This window comes from Eucyclogobius newberryi, unplaced genomic scaffold (genome assembly GCF_026437365.1).
Source record: "Eucyclogobius newberryi isolate DKJ021-1_F unplaced genomic scaffold, fEucNew1.0.hap1 SCAF_22, whole genome shotgun sequence".
Classification (NCBI taxonomy): Eukaryota; Metazoa; Chordata; class Actinopteri; order Gobiiformes; family Gobiidae; genus Eucyclogobius; species Eucyclogobius newberryi.
Genome location: NW_027315857.1, coordinates 8,581,196 through 8,604,145, shown reverse-complemented (window position 1 = coordinate 8,604,145; position 22,950 = coordinate 8,581,196). Strand labels below are relative to the sequence as shown.

Sequence of the window (22,950 nt, the reverse complement as noted above, 5' to 3'; positions counted from 1 at the left end):
GCGCTCGCAGCAGTCTCGGCGAGTACAATTTAAAAAAACGTCTGCTTTTGTTTGGCTGTTGGGAGGAACTGTCAGCAGCTTTTGACAAATACATAAAAACAGCAAACCAATTAAATTACTTGGAAACGTTTTTTTCGTCGAGCGCTACAAATTGAAACATATACATAAGTACACAACATAAGTCATTAATTGGTTGTCACTGTAGTAAATCCTTCTAATTTGTACCTTTAGCAGAGGCCTTTATATGAATTTGGAACCGTTGTGTCAAGTTATATTGGTTACTGAGAACCACTTCTACTGGTTATTTTTAGTTGATTCAAGAGGTTTCAAAGACTAAAATCTGTTGGGGAATTTTGCATGTGTATATTGTATATTGTGTATTGCAGTCAGCAGTATCTCCCTTTGATTGTGTTTTTTTGAATACCTTCTAAATATAGAATTGGCTGATGCAATTCAGTTTTCCCATTTTGCTTCCTTGGTGAAAATAAGTTCTGGTTAGAGATGGATGCTAGACAGACTGTTTTATTAGAAAACTGTCAAAAAAAGAGCTTAAAATAAGGAAAGGAGGGAAAATAGAACAGGAACAAAGTCGTATTTCTGAAATTTTCTGTTTAATTTGACAATATATTCATTATTTTTGCAATACTTGAACCTAGCGGGTGAGCAATATAGCCAAAAATGATTATCCTAATATTTTTTGCATTCTCAATAATAATAGTAAGACAAAAAAATGTCTGTTGAGGTTCAAGTCTCAGACAGAATGTGAATGGAGCAAATAATGAACTCCAAAAGTGCAGAAACATCACTTTATGCTCTTGTTTAGGAGATTTTGTGAGATGTTTCTCTCTTTTTGCGCACATTTTTAATAGTTTTATTTAATGACAATATGCACAATCAGAATATCAACTATTTCTACAAAATATATATTTTTTGATTTATCTTCCACCTTTACTTCAATGTCAATTGAGGCACATTGAGGCACATTGAGGCACATTCAGGCACATTCAGGCACATTCAGGCACATTCAGGCACATTCAGGCACATTCAGGCACATTCAGGCACATTCAGGCACATTCAGGCACACTTCATTTGCCCAGAGGTTCCTCATTTAATCTCTTTCTTCCTTCAATAGTGAAACTGGATAAATTGAGGGAGATTTCTCGAGAAGCGGCCCACCGAGCAGCAGAGGTCCACGTCATGCACAAATCCAGACGAGAGGCGGAAAGGAGCGCGCCGCGGAGGCCAGAGTCTCGACACAGAGGTGACGCGTGAATATATCTCGCATTTGAAAAATGCAGAGCTTTGTGGAGTGAAAGACCAGCGCTCATGAGCTCTTATGTAACATGCAGTTTGGGAGCAATGTGTCAGAAAAGGGATTAAGTGCTGACGTGTGTTAGTGTCTGCCTTCATCTCAATCTCGCACAGAACAGCCTGAGCCCTGTCGAGTTCACCTAAACAAACAAAGTTACAGTGGAAAATCTGGTTCTCGGTCCTTTTGCCTTGATTTTGGCAAGCTTTTATATATTTGTATAGGGATCCACAATTGGATTTTTCTGTCAAGTATTAGAGAAGTGAATTTTTATTTAGTTTGTGTTAATTATTGTGAGGAAACTACACTAACAATTATTTACACTCACTGAGACCTCAACTTTATGCCCAGCTTTACAAAATTAAACTTTCTGAATGGCCGAATAAAGTTAATGTGACAGCCTTATTTAGAAAATAAATCATTTGATGTCTTTTTTGGGCCATGGATCAAAAATTAGAGTTAAATTGAAAGAGTTGATGATTATTATGTTTTTAAAATTATACTGTGGCCAGAATAATCCTGATTATCAGTTCACCTAGTACTCTCGACATCCCTAATATTGTCAGAAATCAGTTAACACAAATCACATGACATATTCAGACAAGACTGAACTGCAAATACACAAACCCCATTCATTTCAGAACATCTTTGTAGAGGTCTAAACTACAGAGGCAGCTTCTAATATGTAATAAGGAGGACACATGGTGATTTTAATGGCAGCCTTTGTCATTTCTTTGCTTACCATTTAAACCGGGATTACATTTCAATTTCTAACTAGAAAATCTGCAATGGCTGAAGCCATTGCTGGAGTGTCTGCGTCTCTCCCTCTCCCCCCATCCCCCTCTCTCTCCCTCTCTCCCCCTCTCCCCCCCTCCCTCTCCCCCCCTCTCTCTCTCCCTCTCTCTCCCTCTCTCCCCCTCCCCCCCTCTCTCGCTCGCTCTCGCTCTCTCGCTCGCTCGCTCGCCTGGCTCCGTCCCAAAATTCTAAAGAATAAAGCCTAAAGAATAAAGTCTAAAGAATTCCGCAGACACTCATAATGCCCAAATTCATTAAATGGGGAAAAAGTACTAATACTTTTGAAGATTCTGCAAAAAGTACAAGTTGTTCAAATGTCAAAAGTAATAGCACACGTACTACTGCGAAAGCGATCTTAATGAGGTATAACATGTTGAAATCGGTTGAAGCGTTAAGGAGTTGAAACTGGCTAAATGGAAATTCATGGAAAATATAATAATAAAAAATACGTGAAATACAAGAACATATAGTGCCTGCGTGACATCACGCAGACACTCAATAATCTCGCAGCCCTCGGGCGTCGTCACAATATACAAAGGTGTGAATTTCATATTTGAGGGATAATCATCTTGTACAATATTGTACAATATTATACAACATTACATAACACCTGAAACAGAATCAAAATCAGTTTGTGACGGTGCTGTGTGAGACATTTGAGTAGACTAACATTCACAAGATCATGTTACAAGAGCTCGCTCTAATAGAACTTTTACATATCATGCAACTGTAGTCTGTCTGCAGTCTGGTGTTACTCAGAGCTGCTGGTAGTTAAGTGTTGTACTACCATGTGTTACAATCATTTTAGTCTGTCCAAAAATTGCCTTAGATTTTTCGATCTCGAGTCCAGTGGGATCATGTCCAGGAACTTAAAGGTGAATGAGATCAGTTAAGCACTAACCCTTAACCAAGAGTCGTTTGATTCTCGGAATATATATATAAAATAAAATTTTCTTTTACATTTGAAGAATTCGGTCTTTATTTTGACTACGAGTTTATTCTCGTAAATTTAGGACTTCATTCTGGCTTTGACTTGTCGAAATGTTATGACTTTATTCTCGTAGTACCCACATATTTTATTATTTGGAATGGCCCATATACTTTTTCATGTTCCCTTGACGATCCTAAAACATTTAATAATCAATTAGTTGTCAATTACAGCCCTTATTTTAAAGGGCTGATGCAGGGTATCATGTAAACACAGGTAAGTACATCGATATAGTTGAGTAGTTGTTTATCTGTGTAAAACAATAGGGTCGCATAGAATATAACATGAAATAACACCCGCAAAACATTTCTCACATGAAAGTTTGAGAGAATATAGTTATGACGGTAATAATCAGAGAGTGCAACAATTGTGTTCAAATGAAAACCAGCTTGTCTTCTCTAAAATCATACCAAACATCATAGTTAAACTAATTATCTGATAGGCGGCATTTGATCTTAACCAGAATTTGGACCTGTGTCTAAAGTTCATTTTGCGACATGGGTTTTTTAAAATTCAGGGGCGAACTATAAATGTAACTGTAACGGTAACTGTACTGCAGAAACTCAAAAAAGTTTATCATCACCAAACATTAAGCCATAATATAATATATATTTATTTGATATATTTAATATAATAATATTGCCACCCTTAGTGCCAGGGTACTGGCCCATGGACTGATAATATTGTATGATTTAAATAGATGTTGGCTCTTGTTTATGGTTGCTAGGTCACAGTTGTGGAATTACCTCAACCTATGTCATATTTGCTGTTGCAGTTATGTTATGTTATGAAGAAACATTATAAACGTCTAACGTCTAACTAATTTTCACCTGTTGCCCCGCATTCACTCTCACAACACCACATTCAATTGTCGTTGTTACTTTTAATGGCGGTTGTCATCCAACTGAAAAGGTGCATTTACCGCCACCTACTGTAGTTGTACGTGTTTCATGCTGTACAGTTTTTTTTTTTTAAAAGAGGAGAGCGGGAAAGGGAGAGAAAAGTCTGAGTGTGGACAGGAGATCAACGGAAACCATCTTATTTGGTGTTATATGGCAATTGGTATCCAAGAGTTACATTACATTAACCTACTGTAGTTGTCTTCAAAGTATGTATGCGTTTTACGCTATACCGTTGTTAAAAAAAAAAAAAAAAAAAAAAAACAGAAACCAATCAACTTGAAGGGGATGTCATCTAATGATGACATCATCATCATCAGAATGTCATCAATCTAATGATGACATCTAAAGATGACATCATCATCCAAATTTCATCAATCTGATGATGACATCATCATCAGAAGTCTTCAATCTCATGATGACATCATCATTAGAATGGGGTCTTATAGCTCTACTTACCTGGCACAACAACAACCGCCATGGCGGTAATGTAACACTTGGATAGGACTACGAAACGTCTGAGGAATAAAGTCTGGCGGTAATGCAACACTCGGATGCCAACCGCCATAAAACAACAACAACAACAACAACAACAACTTGGATACCAACCGCCATAAAACAACAACAACATATCTTCTTCTTTTTATCGTTCTCTCTCCTTCTCTTTCTCTCTCCCCTTTTTTCACGGTATAGTGTAAAACACATGCACATACTTTGAAGGCGAACAATTACAGAAGGTGTACAATTACAGAAGGTGGCAGTAAATCCACCTTTTCAGTTGACCTCCAACCCCCATTAAAAGCAACACAACAAAAACAATTGTTTCGTGTAGGAACAATGGACTCGACCTCGTTACCATACACGTTTGACATCTTAGCCAAAATTGGCATAAATTTTAATGAGGCGGAACAGAATGCTCTGTGCACTTCACTTGTTATTCTGAAGACAAACTTTAAGTTTCATGAAGTCATCTTTTGGGGTAAAGTATTGGGACTACAGAACGACTATTTCATTGCTCTAGGACGAGGAGATGAAAGGCCAAACGAGAAGTATCTGTACAGCAACAACTGCATGGACTGGTACCTTCTGCATCCTTGCACTGACCCTATGATCGAGAGGGTGTCCAAAGTTTCCAAAGGTTGCTTCATGGGTGAACCTTCATACGTTTATGAGGATGTTGAAATGCAGAGTTCAGATGAAGAGACTGTAGCACAGGAGGAAGTGACAGAGGAAAACAGATTGGCAGTGACAATTTCTCAAATTGATCAGGAAGCGTCTGTGGTTCCAAGAGGTGCTTTTATCAAAGGTCCACACGGGCAGGTGCAAGTAAACCGTAGCTTTAGAGGCCTTTCTTTTTCAGAAGCTGGAAAACTGGAAAATTACATGCATTTCGGTAAACACAAGAATGTGAAGAAAAGATCTATCCTGGAAATGGCGGATCTGAACCCTGTAATGGACTTCATGGACCTCCTCAGTGATGATTTTCCCAAAGGCTCATGGCATCTGCAGTATGATTGTACCAGATGTGTGCTCCGGAGTCACATGTGGCCCGGGCTGACCTTTTACCACATCCCAAATACACCAAGACATGGACAAATCTACATCGGAGACGGGGCAAAGAACATGAACCTGCCTTTTATGCTCTAAAGAAGCATCTCTGTAATCCCTCATTCGTTCAGGAGTGTTCCATTGTAGAAAAAGATTCAGTTGTAGTCATCTGGACTCGTTTCGAGACTCATCCAAGAGTCATTCTCAATCTGCGAATTTAGACCGGGAACTCGGATATTTATCCTATTCTGTGGTAAGCCCTGCCCACCGGGTGGGCCCTACTGATGAAGAAAAAAAAAGTTGGTTTCAACCAAAACTTGCACCTTTGTTTTCTATCAACTCTTGTTTACTATCAGTCCTGTAATGGGCTATTAGTCTCCCTTATGTCCCTGGCTCACTCCTTCTTCCCTGAGTACCTGATTAGCATCCGAATGCCCTGGGCCTCTACCTCTCCAGGGATTCAAGATTCCATTATAAACAACTGGAAGGTTGAATCTTAAACCCCCATTCCTATTCAATGATGATTTTTTTTTAACCAAAATTGCCTCTAACTCTTTCAAACCACCTCTTCTGCTGCTTAGAATCTTCACCTCACTGTCTTCGATAGAGTGCTTAGTGTCTTTAAGATGAAGATGCACAGCACTCTGTTGTCCTGAATATCAGCACAGAAGAAATGCAAGTTCAGGACCACTAACACCGCTGTTAAAATGCCAGGTTTTGTAATGTAAAAAAAATAGACCAAGATAATCATTTCAAAACTTTTTCCACCTTTTTAATGTGATGTGAACCTGTATGATTCAGTTGGGGAAGGGGGGAAAGTGCCGGTAATCCTTTGGGGAGGGGGAAGTAAAAAAGGGGGGGGGGTGTTACAGGTACAGAGGGCTTCCTGGAGGATGGGCTGAAATGGAAGCGTGCTGCGGCACTCACCAGGCTGACTCAGGCTGGTGAGGTGGCCCCTGTTCCTCTGCTCAACCGAGGGGAAGGATGGAGACTATTCTCTAGCTAAACACTGCAGGAATCAATCAAAAAAACACTTTGGGCACATGTATACAAGGTACCAATAGCTCTAAGAAGTTTGCCTGACCAGCCATTCCCAACTACTTAACAAAACCGTGAAGGTCTGGGGCTCGGCAGAATTTAAATTTCTAGGGCGGAGTTTAGAGAGCAGAGACTGAACCAATCACATAAACCCAGAAGTGATGCAAAAAACGCGACACGCTTAACCGGATATTAAGTAGCCCATGTAAACAAGGCATGTTCCGCGTTATCCGTCCCAGAACGCAGAAAATGTCTCCTGAATCGCGATGACGCCCTTCGTATAATCGCATCTAACGCATGTTCATCCTGGCAAGTAGAGCAGACTTTACTGATTGTTCAAACCGAAGCGAGAGCAGAAGTAAACACTCTGGCAAGATCCACGTCCGCCATCTTGAATGTTTTGCAATGGGGATGAAAAGCAACTTTGGTATCTTCAGTGTGTCGCGTTAAAACGTCCGCCTGGGATTGGATCGGACAATTATGGTCCGACAACTTCATTGGCTCTGACTTGGGTTCCAGACCCTTCCGCATTTGAACAGAATGTGGGAGGGGCTGGTGGGTTAGGCAACTAAGGTTAAAAGCTCTGAAAAGTCGATTTTGCATGAAATTGTACCTTTTTAATATAATCCTTTTGGGGCTGGGAGAGTCAAAATAAATAACACGCTTAACACAGTTAAGCTGTTGTTATTTTATATAAAATGTTATATAAAAAAAACATTTGTCTTTTGGGGAGGGGGGAGTAAAAATAAAACAGACTAGTTTTTATTGTTTACTCAGAATTTTTTCCCCGACTGAATCATACATCATATAAGTCTCAATAAAGGTGGAGAATGTTGGTTTATCGTGATGTACCTTGCACAGGAAGAGCAGGGGGAACTGGCTCTTTATATGAGCATCCTGAGGAGAGGATCCTGTCCATTCCCCGGTGCCTGGATGGATAAGCCTGGCTTATCCATTCAGACGCACTGACGGGGCGAGATCTGCTCTGTCACAGCAGTGTCATTGAGAAGGCCTGAATCATTAACAGTACAGTGTCTTTAATTTAAAAAATATTTTAAAAAGTGCCATAAATGTCAATTCTTAGCAAAGGATTTCCATTGGCGCTCACTACATGCAAAAAACCCAAATGAACTTTGGAAGAAAATGTACAAGTCCCTCTTCCCTCAAGAGTGTCAGTGAACAAAAGGACCCACGATACAGTGAGCCTCAGATTGAGCCTCGGATTGATGCGAAGATCAGGGACTGCATCAATATAAAAGAAAATGCAGCTAAGTCATGGTAAGGACTGAACTTGGAGTACTGATGAACAGCACGGCATTGTATCACATTATATTGTGTTAAAAAAAATGCAAAAAAATAAAGCACTTGCATACAAAAAAGTGTGTTGTACAATTACTAATTAGCCTTTTACAGTGATCAGCACAAGAATAGAAGTACAAGATGTTCACTCAAAACTTAAACAGGACTGCATCTCATTGTGTCTTTCCGTTACTCCCTCGCTCCATCTTTATTAGCAGTCGACCGATATGGGTTTTTCTATGGCTGATTTTTTTTTCAATGTTTTTGTCAGCCGATTGCCAATTTTTCAAAGCTGATTTTCAATTTTTACTATTCTTATTCCAATTACCGTAATTTTCTGCCTTTTTAAGCCGCTACTTTTTACCCACTTTTTGAACCCTGTGGTCATTACAACAGTACGTCAAATGTATAGATTTGACTGGCCACCGGGGGGAAATCTAGCAGGAAGCGCAAGCGTTTGACTACTGTTCATTGACGTCCTTTTCTACAGTGTCACTGTCCACGTGGACACAGGTTCTCTGTATTTTAATCTTTAAAACGCTGTGTGTTTTATTACAATCCGACTCATTCAGAGAAATTAGTCTAGTCAAGAAGTGATCTAGACGCGGCAAAATGCAAACATACGCGGAGACCTGCGAAATACAGTGGACTGCAGTTTAGAACCTGCCGCATTGAAATGAGACTTTCTTGGCCCGACCTGCCCCACGAGTCAAAAGACAACATGTGCATTATTACCCTATAACATATTTCTGTGTAAATATCGCATGTTACAACGCAACACTCACTCGACAAGCAAGATCAAGAGCAGATGATCCAGATGTCACACAGACACGGGTAAATCAGCTCAGAGTATTCAAGGACAGAGGGGACAGTAGGGACTGTTCAGATGTGTTCTTTGTATGTTAAATTTCAAAATGCTGTGTTTTATTACAATCCAACACATATTCACTGAGATATTAGTGTACCGTAATTAGTTATATTTTCTTTGTAAATATTGTGTGCACAGCTTTTATTCAGGAACACTATAGTCCTAAAAGTACGGCATATATGTTCTTATAATATGCATGAATTAAAAGTATACAACACGCTAATGAAGACAGCTTTATAATGACATAAGTTAAAGATCTTAGAAAACCTTAGGAGACACGAGTGAACACGGAACATAACACGGAACTTGTACGTTGCCAAAACATGTACAACGAGCATTGTCTTCTCCGGCACCTCCACCACTATACTGCGCTGTGCGGAAGCCGAGCATGGATCTAAAGAGGGTCCTTCTTACAGGTCCTTCCACGGGTCCTTCCCGGCTATAGTAGTGCCTAATCAAAAATCGGCCTTGATGACAATATTGCAATCAATGGCTGATATTCCGAAATTGTAATTCTGTCGGCCCAATATATCAGTCGATCTCTAGATGGATGACCGGAACTGAGTTGACTGTCGAGGATTGGACTGAAATTGCGCTGTCTTTTATTCCGTTTGAGTATGTGTGTACAAAATCACAGATTTGAATCAATATTACACTTTCATTGTAAATATTCCCTATCTAGAAGGCGTCAGTCACCATAAAAAAATATATTTTTTGGTTGAATTTTTCTTTTTTAAGTCACAATGTTTGAATAATAGTGACAGCCCTATTACAAATAATACCATTCAGTCAAAACTATCTACTGTTATTATCAATAGTATAGACTGCCAAAGAATCCTATGCTGGCTCTATAGGATGAGTATATGCGCCTATAGCTGCTTCATGTGCCCAGAGCAGGAAGGATGTCGGCCATATATTCTGACAGTGGCCGTTATCACTGTCCCTGTCCTTGGAGCAGCAGACGCATATCCTCAACACACCATCTCGCCCAGACATGTCTCTCCATCATGTCGCACACACACGCACGCTCTCACGCACACATCTATTTTATCAGCTGTAAATGTATTCATGGTTCTTCATTACCCCAGGAATGTACTCCTCCTGATGGCTCTCATTTTCACCTCAGCGTCACTCTCGGTTTTTGCTTTGTTTGTCGTCACTTTGTGTTTGACCTGCTGTGTTGCTTCACAAAACTTTTTGGGTGTCTTTGTGGAAATATTTTGGGCTTTGGCAGCACAAAACTATTTCTGCACAATAAGGGAAAATGCATAACACTGTTTACTTGTTTTGTAAGTAAAGTACAAAAGTGTTACTAAAACTATCTAGTTTCATCTAATGCCCTCAAGCCCGCAATTGTTCTATATTAATGCAAGATGTGGTTGTTAAGTAACATTTGCTTCTTGTTTTGTATTCGTTTGTTTTTGTGATTCCTGGTTTTGCCATGGTTTGGATCTTGTTTTAGTAATGGATTTTGTTTCTGGATTAATCTGGGGGTCCACTATGGGGATCCACTACCTGCTTGTATTCATTTAGATGTTATTACCTTTTTCCTGGAACGTTCCACATGGCATTAAATATCTATTACTGTTTTATTGCTCCATAATACATTCCAAACTTACACAGCAGGCTTGCGTCCCCACAGATCTGACCAGTAACTTGTCTCTGTGGAGATTAGATATTTTTTATCCCATACTGTGGAATATAGAAAATGTAATAATCAATGATCGTTTCTCGCCATGTGTTTGCGAGGAGTTGTAACCACATATTTCATTAAGTTTCATAAAACGTTCCTTTTTCTCTTCAGATCCTGCCAATGACCGGATGTACTCCCGCTCGGTTTCTCCTCCTGAAAACGGCTTCAAACAACACGTGGAGACAAGGCTGTACGCAAGTCAAGGCAAAGGTCCCATCCGGGCTGAGCGCACTGCCCACGTGGTACGCGCCCCACGAGAAACCCAGCGCACACAATCTCGGGTCGAAGTGCTGCCCAGTAACAACAGCCACCACCGGCCGAGAATCGACCAATTGTCCAATGGCTACGACACCGACTCCAGCCAGGACTCGAGGGAGCGCCCCGGCAGTCGCAGCAGGTCCACGCGCCCCTGGAAACCCATGCGCGAGGCTCTCAACGTGGACAGCGTTATGAGTAGCAACAACGCGAGCCAGGAGAGACGCCAGCAAAGCCCCAGGAGGCGACCGAACAGCCAGTCCCCGACCCGCGATCGCGAGAGAGACAGGGATTTTATATGGCAAGGGCGAGAGGGCAGAGAGGAGCGCAAACCCAAGTCCCTCATGACTATTTACGAAGATGAACTGAAGCACGAGACGGGGGGCAGTCGGAGCTCACTGGACTCGGACAGCAGAGGCGGGCACAGCGACAAGTCCAGGAGTTCTGCCACGCTAAAAGTGCGTAACGAAAACTGGAAGATGCAGAGGACGGAGTCGGGCTACGAGAGCAGTGACCGGCTGAGCAACGGCTCAGCCAATCTGGACTCGCCTGTTGTGGAGAATCATTCCTCCATGGACCTGCGGCCTATACCGGAGCTGCACGTGTCCAGGTAAACAAAAGCCTCCTGAGTTCGAACAATGTATTATATCACAAATGTTGTTTTAGAGATATGCAGAATTACTATATTGGGTATATTTTCCAAAATGAATACTACTAGAGACAAAACGATAGACTAAAGTGACGTTTCTGTTGTTGTTTGTGAGATTCACATACTCATTCGAGCACACTCCTGATGCTTATTAATGTCTCACTATTGTTGTTGCAAAACATATCTGGATTCATTTTGTCTTTTTGCGTTGCTTGGAATGTTCCACTGTATGACATTAAACTTATCTTTCTTAAATTGCATAACTTGCATGCGTTGTCAGTGCCAAAAAGTACCTTAAAAATCCCATATCATACAATTTTTCCCATTTCATAGTCTACCCTAAGGGTATATTTTATAAATAAGTGTTGTGCAACACCCATAACATAATAGTTATGAAATATCACCCATATCTTGGACCCCACTTACAAACCCGGAAATGTAGTCTGCTTAGTTTGAGATTCGCCCCCACCATTGAGAAGAGCGATCTGCCTCCCCCGCCCAACCTATGACCAGTTCTCGCTGGGCTGAGGTTGAAGGATAGCGGTGGGATAAACAGTGCGGCGTAGGCGGCGCTCGCGAAAAGTACTTAAAAAAACAGTAGTACGGCGCTCGCTTACACAGTGATCTTGGGATCGCTGTGTGAGCGCCGTGGGCGGCCGCAAGTGCTTTAGGATCATCGTGCGAGCGCCGTGGTGCTTTTCGTGAGCACCGGTGATGGTGATCTTACTAGCTGGCGGTATCTTTTGGGCCATGGCGGTGACCAGCCGAAGCATGGCACATGCACATATATGAGGCACCAATAGCACTGTAAGAAGCTCTGAAAAGTCAATTTTGCATGATATATGGGACCTTTTTTAAAGAACATGCATTCTTACTGTGAATGGGTTTCACTCTCCGCAGATTTGATCTGTTTCTATAAACCTGCTTTTCTCAATGAATATAGATCAATGTAATGTCATACTGTGGAACATTCAGGGCACGCTACATGGATACAAGCAGAAAAGTTGCGTATTATAGCAAGACAAGCGAATGCACAATTCAAGTTCACTTTTAATTCAATAATAAAGTTCTTATAAATCATGATCTGAGACACACTTCATCCAATCCACCTCAATCAAGTCGAGTCGGTGGGAAAAAGTCTCCATATCAAGTTCATGTAATATTTTCTGTTATCATTCGCCCTTTGCCAGTACTATTTTGTCATCCATTGTCTCATTTTAATGTTTCAGTCTCGAAAGTGCCGCCATCTCTACATAATTAAGGCTTCCAAACAAACTGTTCCAGAAATAGCAGGAGCCACTTAACATAAAGGCTCACGAGGCTCGCCTTATTACGCCCCGTCGCTGTTTGTCTTTGTAGTCTAGGTCTTGTTTGGAGATAATGATCCTAACTAGCTGACGACTCAGTATTTTGTGTACTCGCAGGCAGAGCCGGGACACTCCAATGCATTATTCAGCCTCGTCACTGAATGTACTGTAGCGCTGAAGCTCCTCTTGCTAATTAATTTGATAGAACATAAATGACGGAATAATTTAGTTGTCACACATCGTTATTTTTGTGTGTTTTTGATAATTTTTTCCCCCCTTTCTAAATGATTTAATTTGCTTACTTTTCCAGAGGTAACTTCCATCAGAGGAGAAGTGAAGACACAGTTTCTCACGGTAAGCAAAACATGAACAATATTTACAAAGCCGCAACATTAAAAAAAAAATAATGATTTGCTGTTATAACTTTACTTGATATGAGTGTCGTAAGGTGCATGCCCCGAACACAAAGTCATTTCCTTACCCTTGTAGACATTGTAAGACCCTCATTAAGATGGTAGTGAGGAGTGTGTTTGATTTATTGAGTTCTCTGTAATGTTAAGGTCGGACTGGGCATGTTGGAGGTGCTGTGTATGGAAATAAGAGTGCTCTGTTTCCACGATGACTCGCCTTGACCTTTTTCCTGACTTAAGTTTATCCTGGAAACGCTACAGTGTGAAGCCTCAAGGAACGATTGTGTTAAAGACGTATCAACTTTGACAAGTGTAGGATATATTTGAATCTTTATGTTTATCCACCAGCCCTGTATATAGATGGGGTCTGAACAAGGGATTATAATCGATAATCATGATTATTCAGGTCACAATATATTTGCGAGGACTAAAACGTAATAATTCTGACCATTTAAGAAGCAAAACCATCTAGAATATTTAGTCAAAAGTCAAAAATACAAAAAAAATAAAAATGTATCTGTTGGTTTTTGTCACATTCAAGTTAACTTTCATAAAGTTGGCCACAAATTTGAGGAATAGAAACGATGGGAATGAAATAAAATAAAAATAACTCTTGTCATGTTCTCAGTAATTGTGAATAATTGTTGGCTGAGGCTGAGGGAACTGCTCTCTCGAGGGTTTTTCGAACAATTTTAAAAAACAAAGAAAGTGAATCCATTAACAAATGTTTTGTGTAAATGTTTTTTATGATGGGTGCGCTTGCCCAAGGTCACCCTTGAAAAAGTGGTCTAGATCTCAGTGGGTTCTAACCTGGTTAAATAAAGGTTAACAAATAAATGAAACAAAATTAAATGATAATAATGAACAAACATGTTCCACTTTATTTACAGCCCAATTCTGTGTTAAAGGTCATTCTACTTTATGGTTAGGCCTAACCTTAACTTAGCATGAAGACCGTATAATACCAGGAAACATGAAGTCAAGTCAGTGCAATCCCTCATTCGTTCATAGTTTGTTTCTTCTATATTGGACAACGGATAAGATAAGATATAATTACCTTGACATGTTTCAACGGAAACGTCCGCCTTCGTAAGAAGGAAAACGAACCAGGACAGGACGGCAGAGGGCACTCCAGGAAAACTTAATATCAGTGATACAGACCACTGCAAATGTAATAATGGGACAACAAACAGATCATCAATCAAAGTACTGTGCAAGCTTTGGATCAAAGAAGCGATAGAGATCAGGAAACGAGGCGCCAGCACAATTAATTGTCAGGAGCTCTCCAACTTTCCACGTGAGACGCACTTCTCCAACAACCAGCAGCCGGCCGGGTCTAGGAACGACACAAAAGCGTTTGACAAAGGTGGAGGCTTTCGTAGAAACATGTCAAGGTAATTACTTATCTTATCTGTTGTCTGATATAGAAGAAACAAAGACTATTCTAGGAGCTATATTTTGTTGGTAATATGTGCTCTACTGTTAAGGCCCACACAAAATCAAATCTTCCCTACTCAACCAGCTTGGTTTCAGCTGATACTGGCTGCATTTCACTGTGTAATATTTATGCCCTCGCGCCTGCATATTGTATCGACCGGCTGTAGTAAATGTGTCCAGAGTCGCTTTGGCCCGGGTTCAGCTCTTTGCTCTGACAGGGCTGCAGTTTGAGAGAAGCCTGAGCAAGTTCCACCACCGCATTAAAGTCCAGAATCCTCCATAAAAGCGGCGCAGACGAATGAGAAGCAGCACACAGACATTTGTGCTCATAACTTTATCAGACCAGGCTTGCATAACTGAAGGAATCAGTGAAATCCTCTGTAAATGTTATGGTCTATTTCAGGAAAAGCTCATGTATATTATCACCTTTTGAAGGAGTTGTACTAGCGATTAGAACCTAGATTAACCTGCTTCAGAACTTTAAATGTATGTTATTTCTCTGGTGGAAGGTCTGTCACTGGCCTGTCTCCATGGAGATGTTATTGCTTTGCCTGGATACTTCTACAATATGGCATTAAACGTGCACTTATTACATTCTGTTTTATTTATTGCTCAAAAACATCTTGAAAACCATTGCATTCTTACTGTGAGTCACCGTGCTGCAGATCTGACGTGTAACATGGCCTGGTTGCTCCACCCGCTTGTCTCCATGGAGATAGGTCAATTTGATAGATACTAAACAGCCATGATCCCCCCCATGTCCAAGCAGTTTGTGATTTTGTGAAATGGCAAAGCTATTTAAAAAAAAAAAGGAATATAAGGGGTATAAACGTTGCTTTATGAACATTATACTATTAAAACTTGATCGCACATGTCTAGGATATGATTTTATAACAACTATTGAACAACATGATGTGCTGTAGACCATGTAAACACCAGGACACTTGCTTCATCTGGTTTACTGTACGCTTCTACTCACGTTTATCCCAAAATTCCACTAAAATGACTGTTTCTAGGCACGCAGCCAGACAGATTTAAAAAGCTTTGTAGCTACATCGCCATATATACATTTGAATCATTTTCCCAGACCCTCAAAGTCCAGTTCCACAACAGAACACGGAGAGCTTTCTGAGAGCACTTCTTCTTCACTCTTTTTTTCGTAAATGATTTAGTCACAGCGGCTTCGCCAACACCGCAGATCAGAGGCATCAAATTGTGAATCGCGGCATGGATTTAGCAGCTTAAAATGGCTGTAGTGTTGGTGAGGGGGATCTGAACGCTACAGTCTGACCCTGTTGTAATTGCGTGCCAGCACAAAGGATTTGGCCACTAATGCTTGGAGCGAGAGAGGGTCCACGGAGGCTCTGCTGACGCCGCACATTTGGACTTTAGACCGTCTCCTGGTGGTCGGCTGTTGTCTGTAAATAATCACTCTCATTTGGCTCATTTCACCTCTGCACATTATAGAATTTTATTGCATTTTTTTTCCAGTTTTGTAGGGATTCACAATAACTAAAAGAAAACATGGCATCTGTACCAAAAGTATACAAGAAAGTTACATTTAGAAGTGATTTCTTTTCTCCCTTGAAATAAAACCATTAACAAAAAATAAGTTAATTTGAATTGTATTATATTATGATTTATTTATTTAATGTTTGTTTTTATTTTTTATTTTAAAACATAAGGCACATAACAAGCATAACAGGACCAGAGAGCAAAATTAGGAATAAAAATGATGCCAACAAAAGAAACTCAATCATGAATAAAATTTATTAAAATAAAAGTCCCATTTGGTCCAAAGCAAGTACTCCCCCCCCCCCCCTTTTCTTTTTTTTTTTAAAGCACACTCACTGTACACAAAGTAAACCAAAGTGCTTTACTAAACAAAAGTTCAAATTCCAATACAAACACAAAAGTCAATAGAACATCTCAACAGAACTATTTTTAGCCTGGATTTGAGCCCGTTTTTGTCCAGATTTTAGACCGAGCCGATTGTGAAAAAGAAGAGTCAAAAACAAAGAAAAAGATGCTGCAATTGCTTTATTTAAAAATCAACACATTTTGCCATTTTGTTATTGCAATATTCCTTTTTGTTGGGTGTTTTTCTAACTTGACTCGGCACAATGTCAGTGCTGTTTCATTAGCTCAGTACTTACTTGCCCCCGCTCTCCTGACGGGGCTGTTCTGTGGCTGGATCAGACGGGCGGGTACCCGGGGGGCCCCGAGGCAGACTCCGGGTTAGATAACTCGTCTCGTCTACATCCAAAAAATGTGTCTTTGTGTTCGGCTTTTTCAGGTGAAGATCCAGGAAGAAAATCCCCACATTTGCTTGATGAAATACACCAAACGAGACAGCGCATGCAGAGGTAAAATAACATGTTTGACAATCTCGTAAGTATCATTTGCAGTAAAAAAAAAAAAAAAAAAAAAAGGATAATGTCAACTATTAATAACTGAGATCATGTATTGGTTTTGAGGGGTTTGTACTTCTGTGTCGGTCTTTAGTTTATTCAGCCAAGAGTCTTTGTCATCCAATTTTGTTTTATTATTAGTCGACTAATGAATGTGATTTTAAGGATTTCACATTAGCTGGAGTTTTAAGAGTGGCTCACAGTTTAATCTGCCTTTTTCACTTATGGAGATAAGATAAGATAAGATAAGATATTCCTTTATTGTCCCACATGGGGAAATTTCATTGGTGCAACGCAGGTAGACACAAAGGTAGATACAGAAGAACAGATCACTTATAGGAAGTCTGAAAAACACTTTCAGTAGATGCTGTTTACTTGTACTTTCCTAATCAATTTGAGCGCTTTTGTCAGTGCCACGCCCCCTTCGATTAATCAGTGCACAGGACGTGGCTTTAGTTGACTACAGCCCTGATGAAAATGTTATTAGTTTGAATTATGTAGGTTAAATGGGGCCACGGGGATTGCACGTTTAAGCAAGCAAGAACTTCTGAAAGGTGCACTACGTAACATTTCCTTAATTGTTCACAAAAACATGCATTCATTTACTTTGGACGATTTTTGCGTTTTGATATTGTTTGCTGCCCTTTTTTATTCTTGGTTATACTTAACATTTGAAGGGAAAAAAACACAAAAAGACAAACAACCACAGAAAAACTACAAGACTAAAACACCCACAGATAAACCACCAAAAGACTAAAACAACCACAAAAAAACACAAAAAGACTAAAACACCCACAGATAAACCACCAAAAGACTAAAACAACCACAAAAAAAACACAAAAAGACTAAAACACCCACAGATAAACCACCAAAAGACTAAAACAACCACAAAAAAACACAAAAAAGACTAAAACAACCACAGATAAACCACCAAAAGACTAAAACAACCACAAAAAAAACACAAAAAAGACTAAAACAACCACAGATAAACCACCAAAAGACTAAAACAACCACCAAAAAAACACAAAAAAGACTAAAACAACCACTGAAAAAACACAAGAAGACAAAATCAACAACAACAAAGGTGGCCCACAAAAGATGTTACATAGGGCAAATTTTAATAAAAGTAAAAGGCAAACAGAAAGTATATTTGTCCTTGTACTAACCTTAATAAAGCGTGGTACATTTTTCTCTCTCAGACGCCAAGCCTTCCGATACACTCCTGGCGTTTTGGAGGCGGTGAACGATCCCGACGTTGAGCGCGAGGACAACGTAGACAGCCCCGTGAGCCCGGGGCCCCCGTACCCTTACAAGACCAGCAGCTCTGAGTGGAACAGCTCGGACGACCTCACCGGGCATTACTCGGAACACGAGGAACTCACGTCCGTCCTGGACCACTCCCCTCCAAACTTCCACCCGCCTTTACCCCAAAAACCAGCGGGGCTCTCCGGCATCCCCGCTCACCCGCCGCCCGAAGCCCCGCGGAACGGCCTCTCCCACCCCAGCCTCCGCCGCCGGGTTGGGTCGCCCGCAGAGCACCGCCTCTCGTCAGACGCCAGCTCCAAATCGTCGGACCAGGACAGGAACGACCTGTCGGCCAGCGAGAGTGAGAGCCCGACGGTGGGCGGGCGCGACGGCACGGACTCGCCCACCCTCAGTGACCGGGCGCTCCCGACCACTTACTTCTCCGTGGACAACTGTATGACGGACACTTACCGGGCCAAATATCACAAGAAGTCGGCGGCTCATCTGAAAGCGGAGGAGTTCACGTCGTCGGGGGAGAGCGACATGGAAGGGCGGGGCGTGTCCGCGGCGGAGGTCAAAACACTGGAGTCTTCGAGAATCAGAGCGGAATCTGGTAATTACTGCTACAATTGTACGCTTTTTTTTTTTTTATCAGATGCGATATTAGGTGCAATCAGTTTTTTTATACATATTTGTTGTTTCTTTCTTTTTTTCACATTTTTTTTTTAAATACAAAACAACAAAAACACCACTATTTCAAAGTCAGATTAGTGTTTTTAATAGTTTTATTTGTATTAAAATGACAAAATAGTTGGCTCAATAGATACATTTCACAATAACATCCAATGGGGGAGGTAAAGCTAACTGGAGGCACTGTCTGAAGCTCTATTACTAATGTTAGACTTAAATCAGATTTTTGTTTTCACACCATCTGAACATAAAGAACTGACTAAACAAAGACATGACGTTTGAGCTGATTTGTGCTGTTGAAACCATTACCTCTCAAACAGCATTAAAGTCACGAGCTAGCATTAGCATTAGTTTTTCTGTTGCTCACCCTTTTTCGTTAAAAATCAAACACCTAAACGGGACCGTGGACGCTTGTATTGATCACAGGCTCCTGAACATGTGTTTTAAAATCCATTTTGCCTCGTGTTTGACGTTCCAAACACACAATAAATTGGCAAAAAGATAAAGAGCAACATTACGGTGCATTACAGTATGTTTAAAGTGCAGTTACTATTGCTTAACTATTGTATTTGCGCTTTGTTTTGTGCCATTTTTTTGTTATTTATTAGAACATGAAACAACAAAAACGGCAACAACACAACAACAGGAAAAAAAAATCACAAAATGCTCTTATTAAGAATTGGTTTTATATTGTATTTTTAAGCCACTGTGTCCAAGTTAAAAAAGTCATTCGCAATCCACAGTTTCTCTAGTGAGTCCAAACTTAATCGTATTATTTTCACACGCTCTAAACTTATTTTGTATTTATTTTTCGTGTCTCCTTGTTTTTGCAGGTTACTCGTCCAAAACCATTCTCAAGTGGAACCCTGTGACTCCCAAAGGACTCGACGAGCACGGGTTCCTATGATCAGAGTGGACCTTGCGTCGTCAAATGAAATTCCCCGACACTGAAACGGGCGCATTGTATTGAGGTCAAACGAAACGGACGCCAAAGAGATTGCGGTCGCGCGACTACGAAACGAGTAACGAGTTTGCACATTTGAATCGGCAGAGGTACAGAAAAACGCATGCTTTATTTCGCTGACCATGTTCGTGATGCCTCTGGTTTTTTTGTTTTTTTTTTTTCTCCAAGAATGTAACACAAAAGCCACTTAAATTCAAGAGACCGCGTAACCGCACTCGAAACTAACCAGGTTTTCACAGCTTTTCTCCTGTTACTTCTTTGTTTTGTGTGTTCCCAGCGCGCCCGTCTTTTAAAAAAATGTACAAGGAATGTCCAAATATGTACCGTATTTTCCGGACTATAAGTCGCACCTGAGTATAAGTCGCACCAGCCAAAAAATGCATAATAGAGAAGAAAAAAACGTATATAAGTCGCACTGGAGTATAAGTCGCACCAGCCAAAAAATGCATAATAGAGAAGAAAAAAACGTATATAAGTCGCACTGGAGTATAAGTCGCACCAGCCAAAAAATGCATAATAGAGAAGAAAAAAACGTATATAAGTCGCACTGGAGTATAAGTATATAAGTATAAGTTGCACCTCGGACAAAACTATGCAAAAAGGTGCGACTTATATTCCAGAAAATACGGTAGTTCTAATACAGACACTTAAAGCACGGAATGAAAGGAAAACCAGTAAATGTGAAAAGAGAAATTTGACAAAGTCTTAACCTTAACGTCACACGCCACAATGTTGACGATGGAAAACTTTTACCCCTTAAGTCTTATAATTGTGTTGTAAAAAAATAATAATGATAATAAATACACTCCACAGTTTTTTTTTGAGCAAAAACGCAAGTCTGCACTGCTAAGATCTGCATCTGGAGATTGTGTTCGAGGATTATGTGATGTCGATCTCTTTTTTTCGGTTGGTAATGTTTTATATTATGCAGCAGAGTTTATACGCAGTGCCTTTTGTATTTTTCTATGTTCGGACAAGAAAACGTTGGATGCAGGATTTGTAAAGGTCTCGTTTAAGATATTTTTTCTAAGATTTTATTTTGTTTTTATTGTTGAATAAAAAGGTCTTGTTTAACCTGATCAGTCTGTGTAGCTTCTTCATGGAATATATATATATATATATATATATATATATATATGTATATATATATGTATATGTATATGTATATGTATATGTATATGTATATGTATATGTATATGTATATGTGGATGGGGTTGGGTGAGGGGCAGGTTTGTGGTACTTTTCTGTTTGAATTACAGGTGTTTTTACTGCACGTTCTGTGAGTGCGGTCGCCTGTCCACAGATCTGGCCTGTAACTTGGTCTTGTAGCATCACCTGCTTGTCTTTACGAGACAAATTAGTTTAATGTCAATAACAATTCAATGAAATCAAGTTACAAATTGCACCTTTTAAAAATGTTATATTCTCTTCTATATCAGCCAAATATCAGCCTGAAGCCAGTTGTTAAAGAAATGCAGTTCAAAAGTCCTTGGTTAGAGCTAGACCTACATAAAGATTCATGAACACTGTGTAACCCCTGCTTTTCAATGATGGCAATGCTCTGCTGCCACCTGCTGTTTACTTTGTTTTTGTAGTTTTACTGCAGTGAAACAGTGAAACGTTGTAGAGTCTTAATACTTTTTCTGACCCATGATCCACCCCAATATTTTTTTTTAACTTATGAAACTTAAAAAACACTTACTGAAACAAATATTATGAGCCTTGTTGGGTGTAACCAACATCATTTTGCCTGAGAGCTTCTCATACATTCACCTGATACAGTTGATGTGACTTTGTCTGAACCTTTTCCATCTCATAACACAACGATAATAATAAATAAAAAATAATACTTTCAGGTCTCAAAATCAGTTCTTTGGTCAAATCATCAGTTTACAGCCCTGAAAATCCTCATGTGAGATCGGGGAGAAATCAGCTCAACACTCATGTGACCTCGTAGTGTTAAGGCCTTCACTATTTGGAAATATTTACTCCAAGATCCTGGATTTCAAACCTTGTGACGCAGTAACCTGTAACAAAGCATTTTGATGTCAATTAAATTACAATTTGCAATGGGATTTCACGTGCAATAATTGCCTTGTCATCTTTATGCTGCACCAGTCAGAACTATGTTGTTTGAAGCGACATCTAGTGGCCATGATTGGAAGTGCGCTTTGGCCTAATCATTAAAGTTTAATGTGTATGTCAGTTATGTTTATTTATCATTATTACAGTATTTGCAGTGAGATAAATGATTTAACTCTCTGCAATAATTACTGATAATGCTGTCATTTAAAGATTAAGTATTCATTTTGAGTTTATAATTTAAGGTTATCATGTAGCCTTTACTCAAGTTTAGATATTATAGATTTCTGCCTGTACTTTAAAAAAATAAAATACCAAAAATTTTGTCATTTAATAACCACTTTTAATGTCTGCTGGGTGCTGCTTACGAGGTTTGGGCAACAACAGATTGTTTCTTGGCACAGGCACAACAAATGTATGTTTTAACTCAAATGAATAGCCTAGTTAGGCCCGAGCCCAAACAGGGCAGTTGCAACTGTCTGACCAAACAGGCAACACCAAGCATGTTTGGTACCCCGTCGCCCCTGGCAAGTACAGTGAACTAGCCCATGCCGAAGGCATGGATCATGCATACTTACTCCTGCTATGACAGAAATAGTCAACAATTAGTGAATGGCCGTAGCCCATTCACTCATTGTTGACAACAGCAGCGCGAAGCGCTGCATTCCTCCAAAAACCCTCCTGGCATCGTCCCGTACGCGAGAATCCATGCCGCAGGCATGGGCCATGCTTGTATCTGCTCAAATCAATGGAAGTCTATGGGGAGTGGGCGGGGCATCCCGAGGGAATAGGGAGTGACGAGCGCGTAAGCGCTCGTAATGATGATTCCACCCCATGGCGGCATGGGGAAGGCTTAGAGCTTTCAAACGATGTATAATTTGTTGTTATAGTGGAAACGGCTATATTGTTTTTGCTAAAAATATTATATTATTATTATTTTTCTTGTTCTTCTTCAGCGCTTTGAACTCTAATTTGACCCCCTGAACATGCTCAAAAACTCACCAAACTTTACCTAAAATTCAAAATCGGCGAAAAATTTTGTTTTTTCTGGGCCATTTTTTTT

General features: G+C 40.1%; 1 protein-coding gene and 1 pseudogene across 1 annotated transcript in view; both read left to right on the top strand.

Moving 5' to 3' along the window:
- Nucleotides 1-20,883, top strand: part of usp53a (ubiquitin specific peptidase 53a) — a 53,685-nt gene extending 32,802 nt beyond the window's left edge. Inside the window, exons 12-17 of the mRNA XM_072458571.1 lie at nt 1,133-1,261; nt 10,549-11,302; nt 12,959-13,002; nt 16,792-16,861; nt 18,106-18,764; nt 19,675-20,883. Coding sequence (XP_072314672.1) covers nt 1,133-1,261; nt 10,549-11,302; nt 12,959-13,002; nt 16,792-16,861; nt 18,106-18,764; nt 19,675-19,748 — 1,730 coding nt within the window. The 3' untranslated portion in view covers nt 19,749-20,883. The remainder of the gene's footprint in view (nt 1-1,132; nt 1,262-10,548; nt 11,303-12,958; nt 13,003-16,791; nt 16,862-18,105; nt 18,765-19,674) is intronic.
- On the top strand, nt 4,703-5,756 carry LOC140371433 (radial spoke head protein 9 homolog pseudogene; annotated as a pseudogene).
- Nucleotides 20,884-22,950: the final 2,067 nt, after the last annotated feature.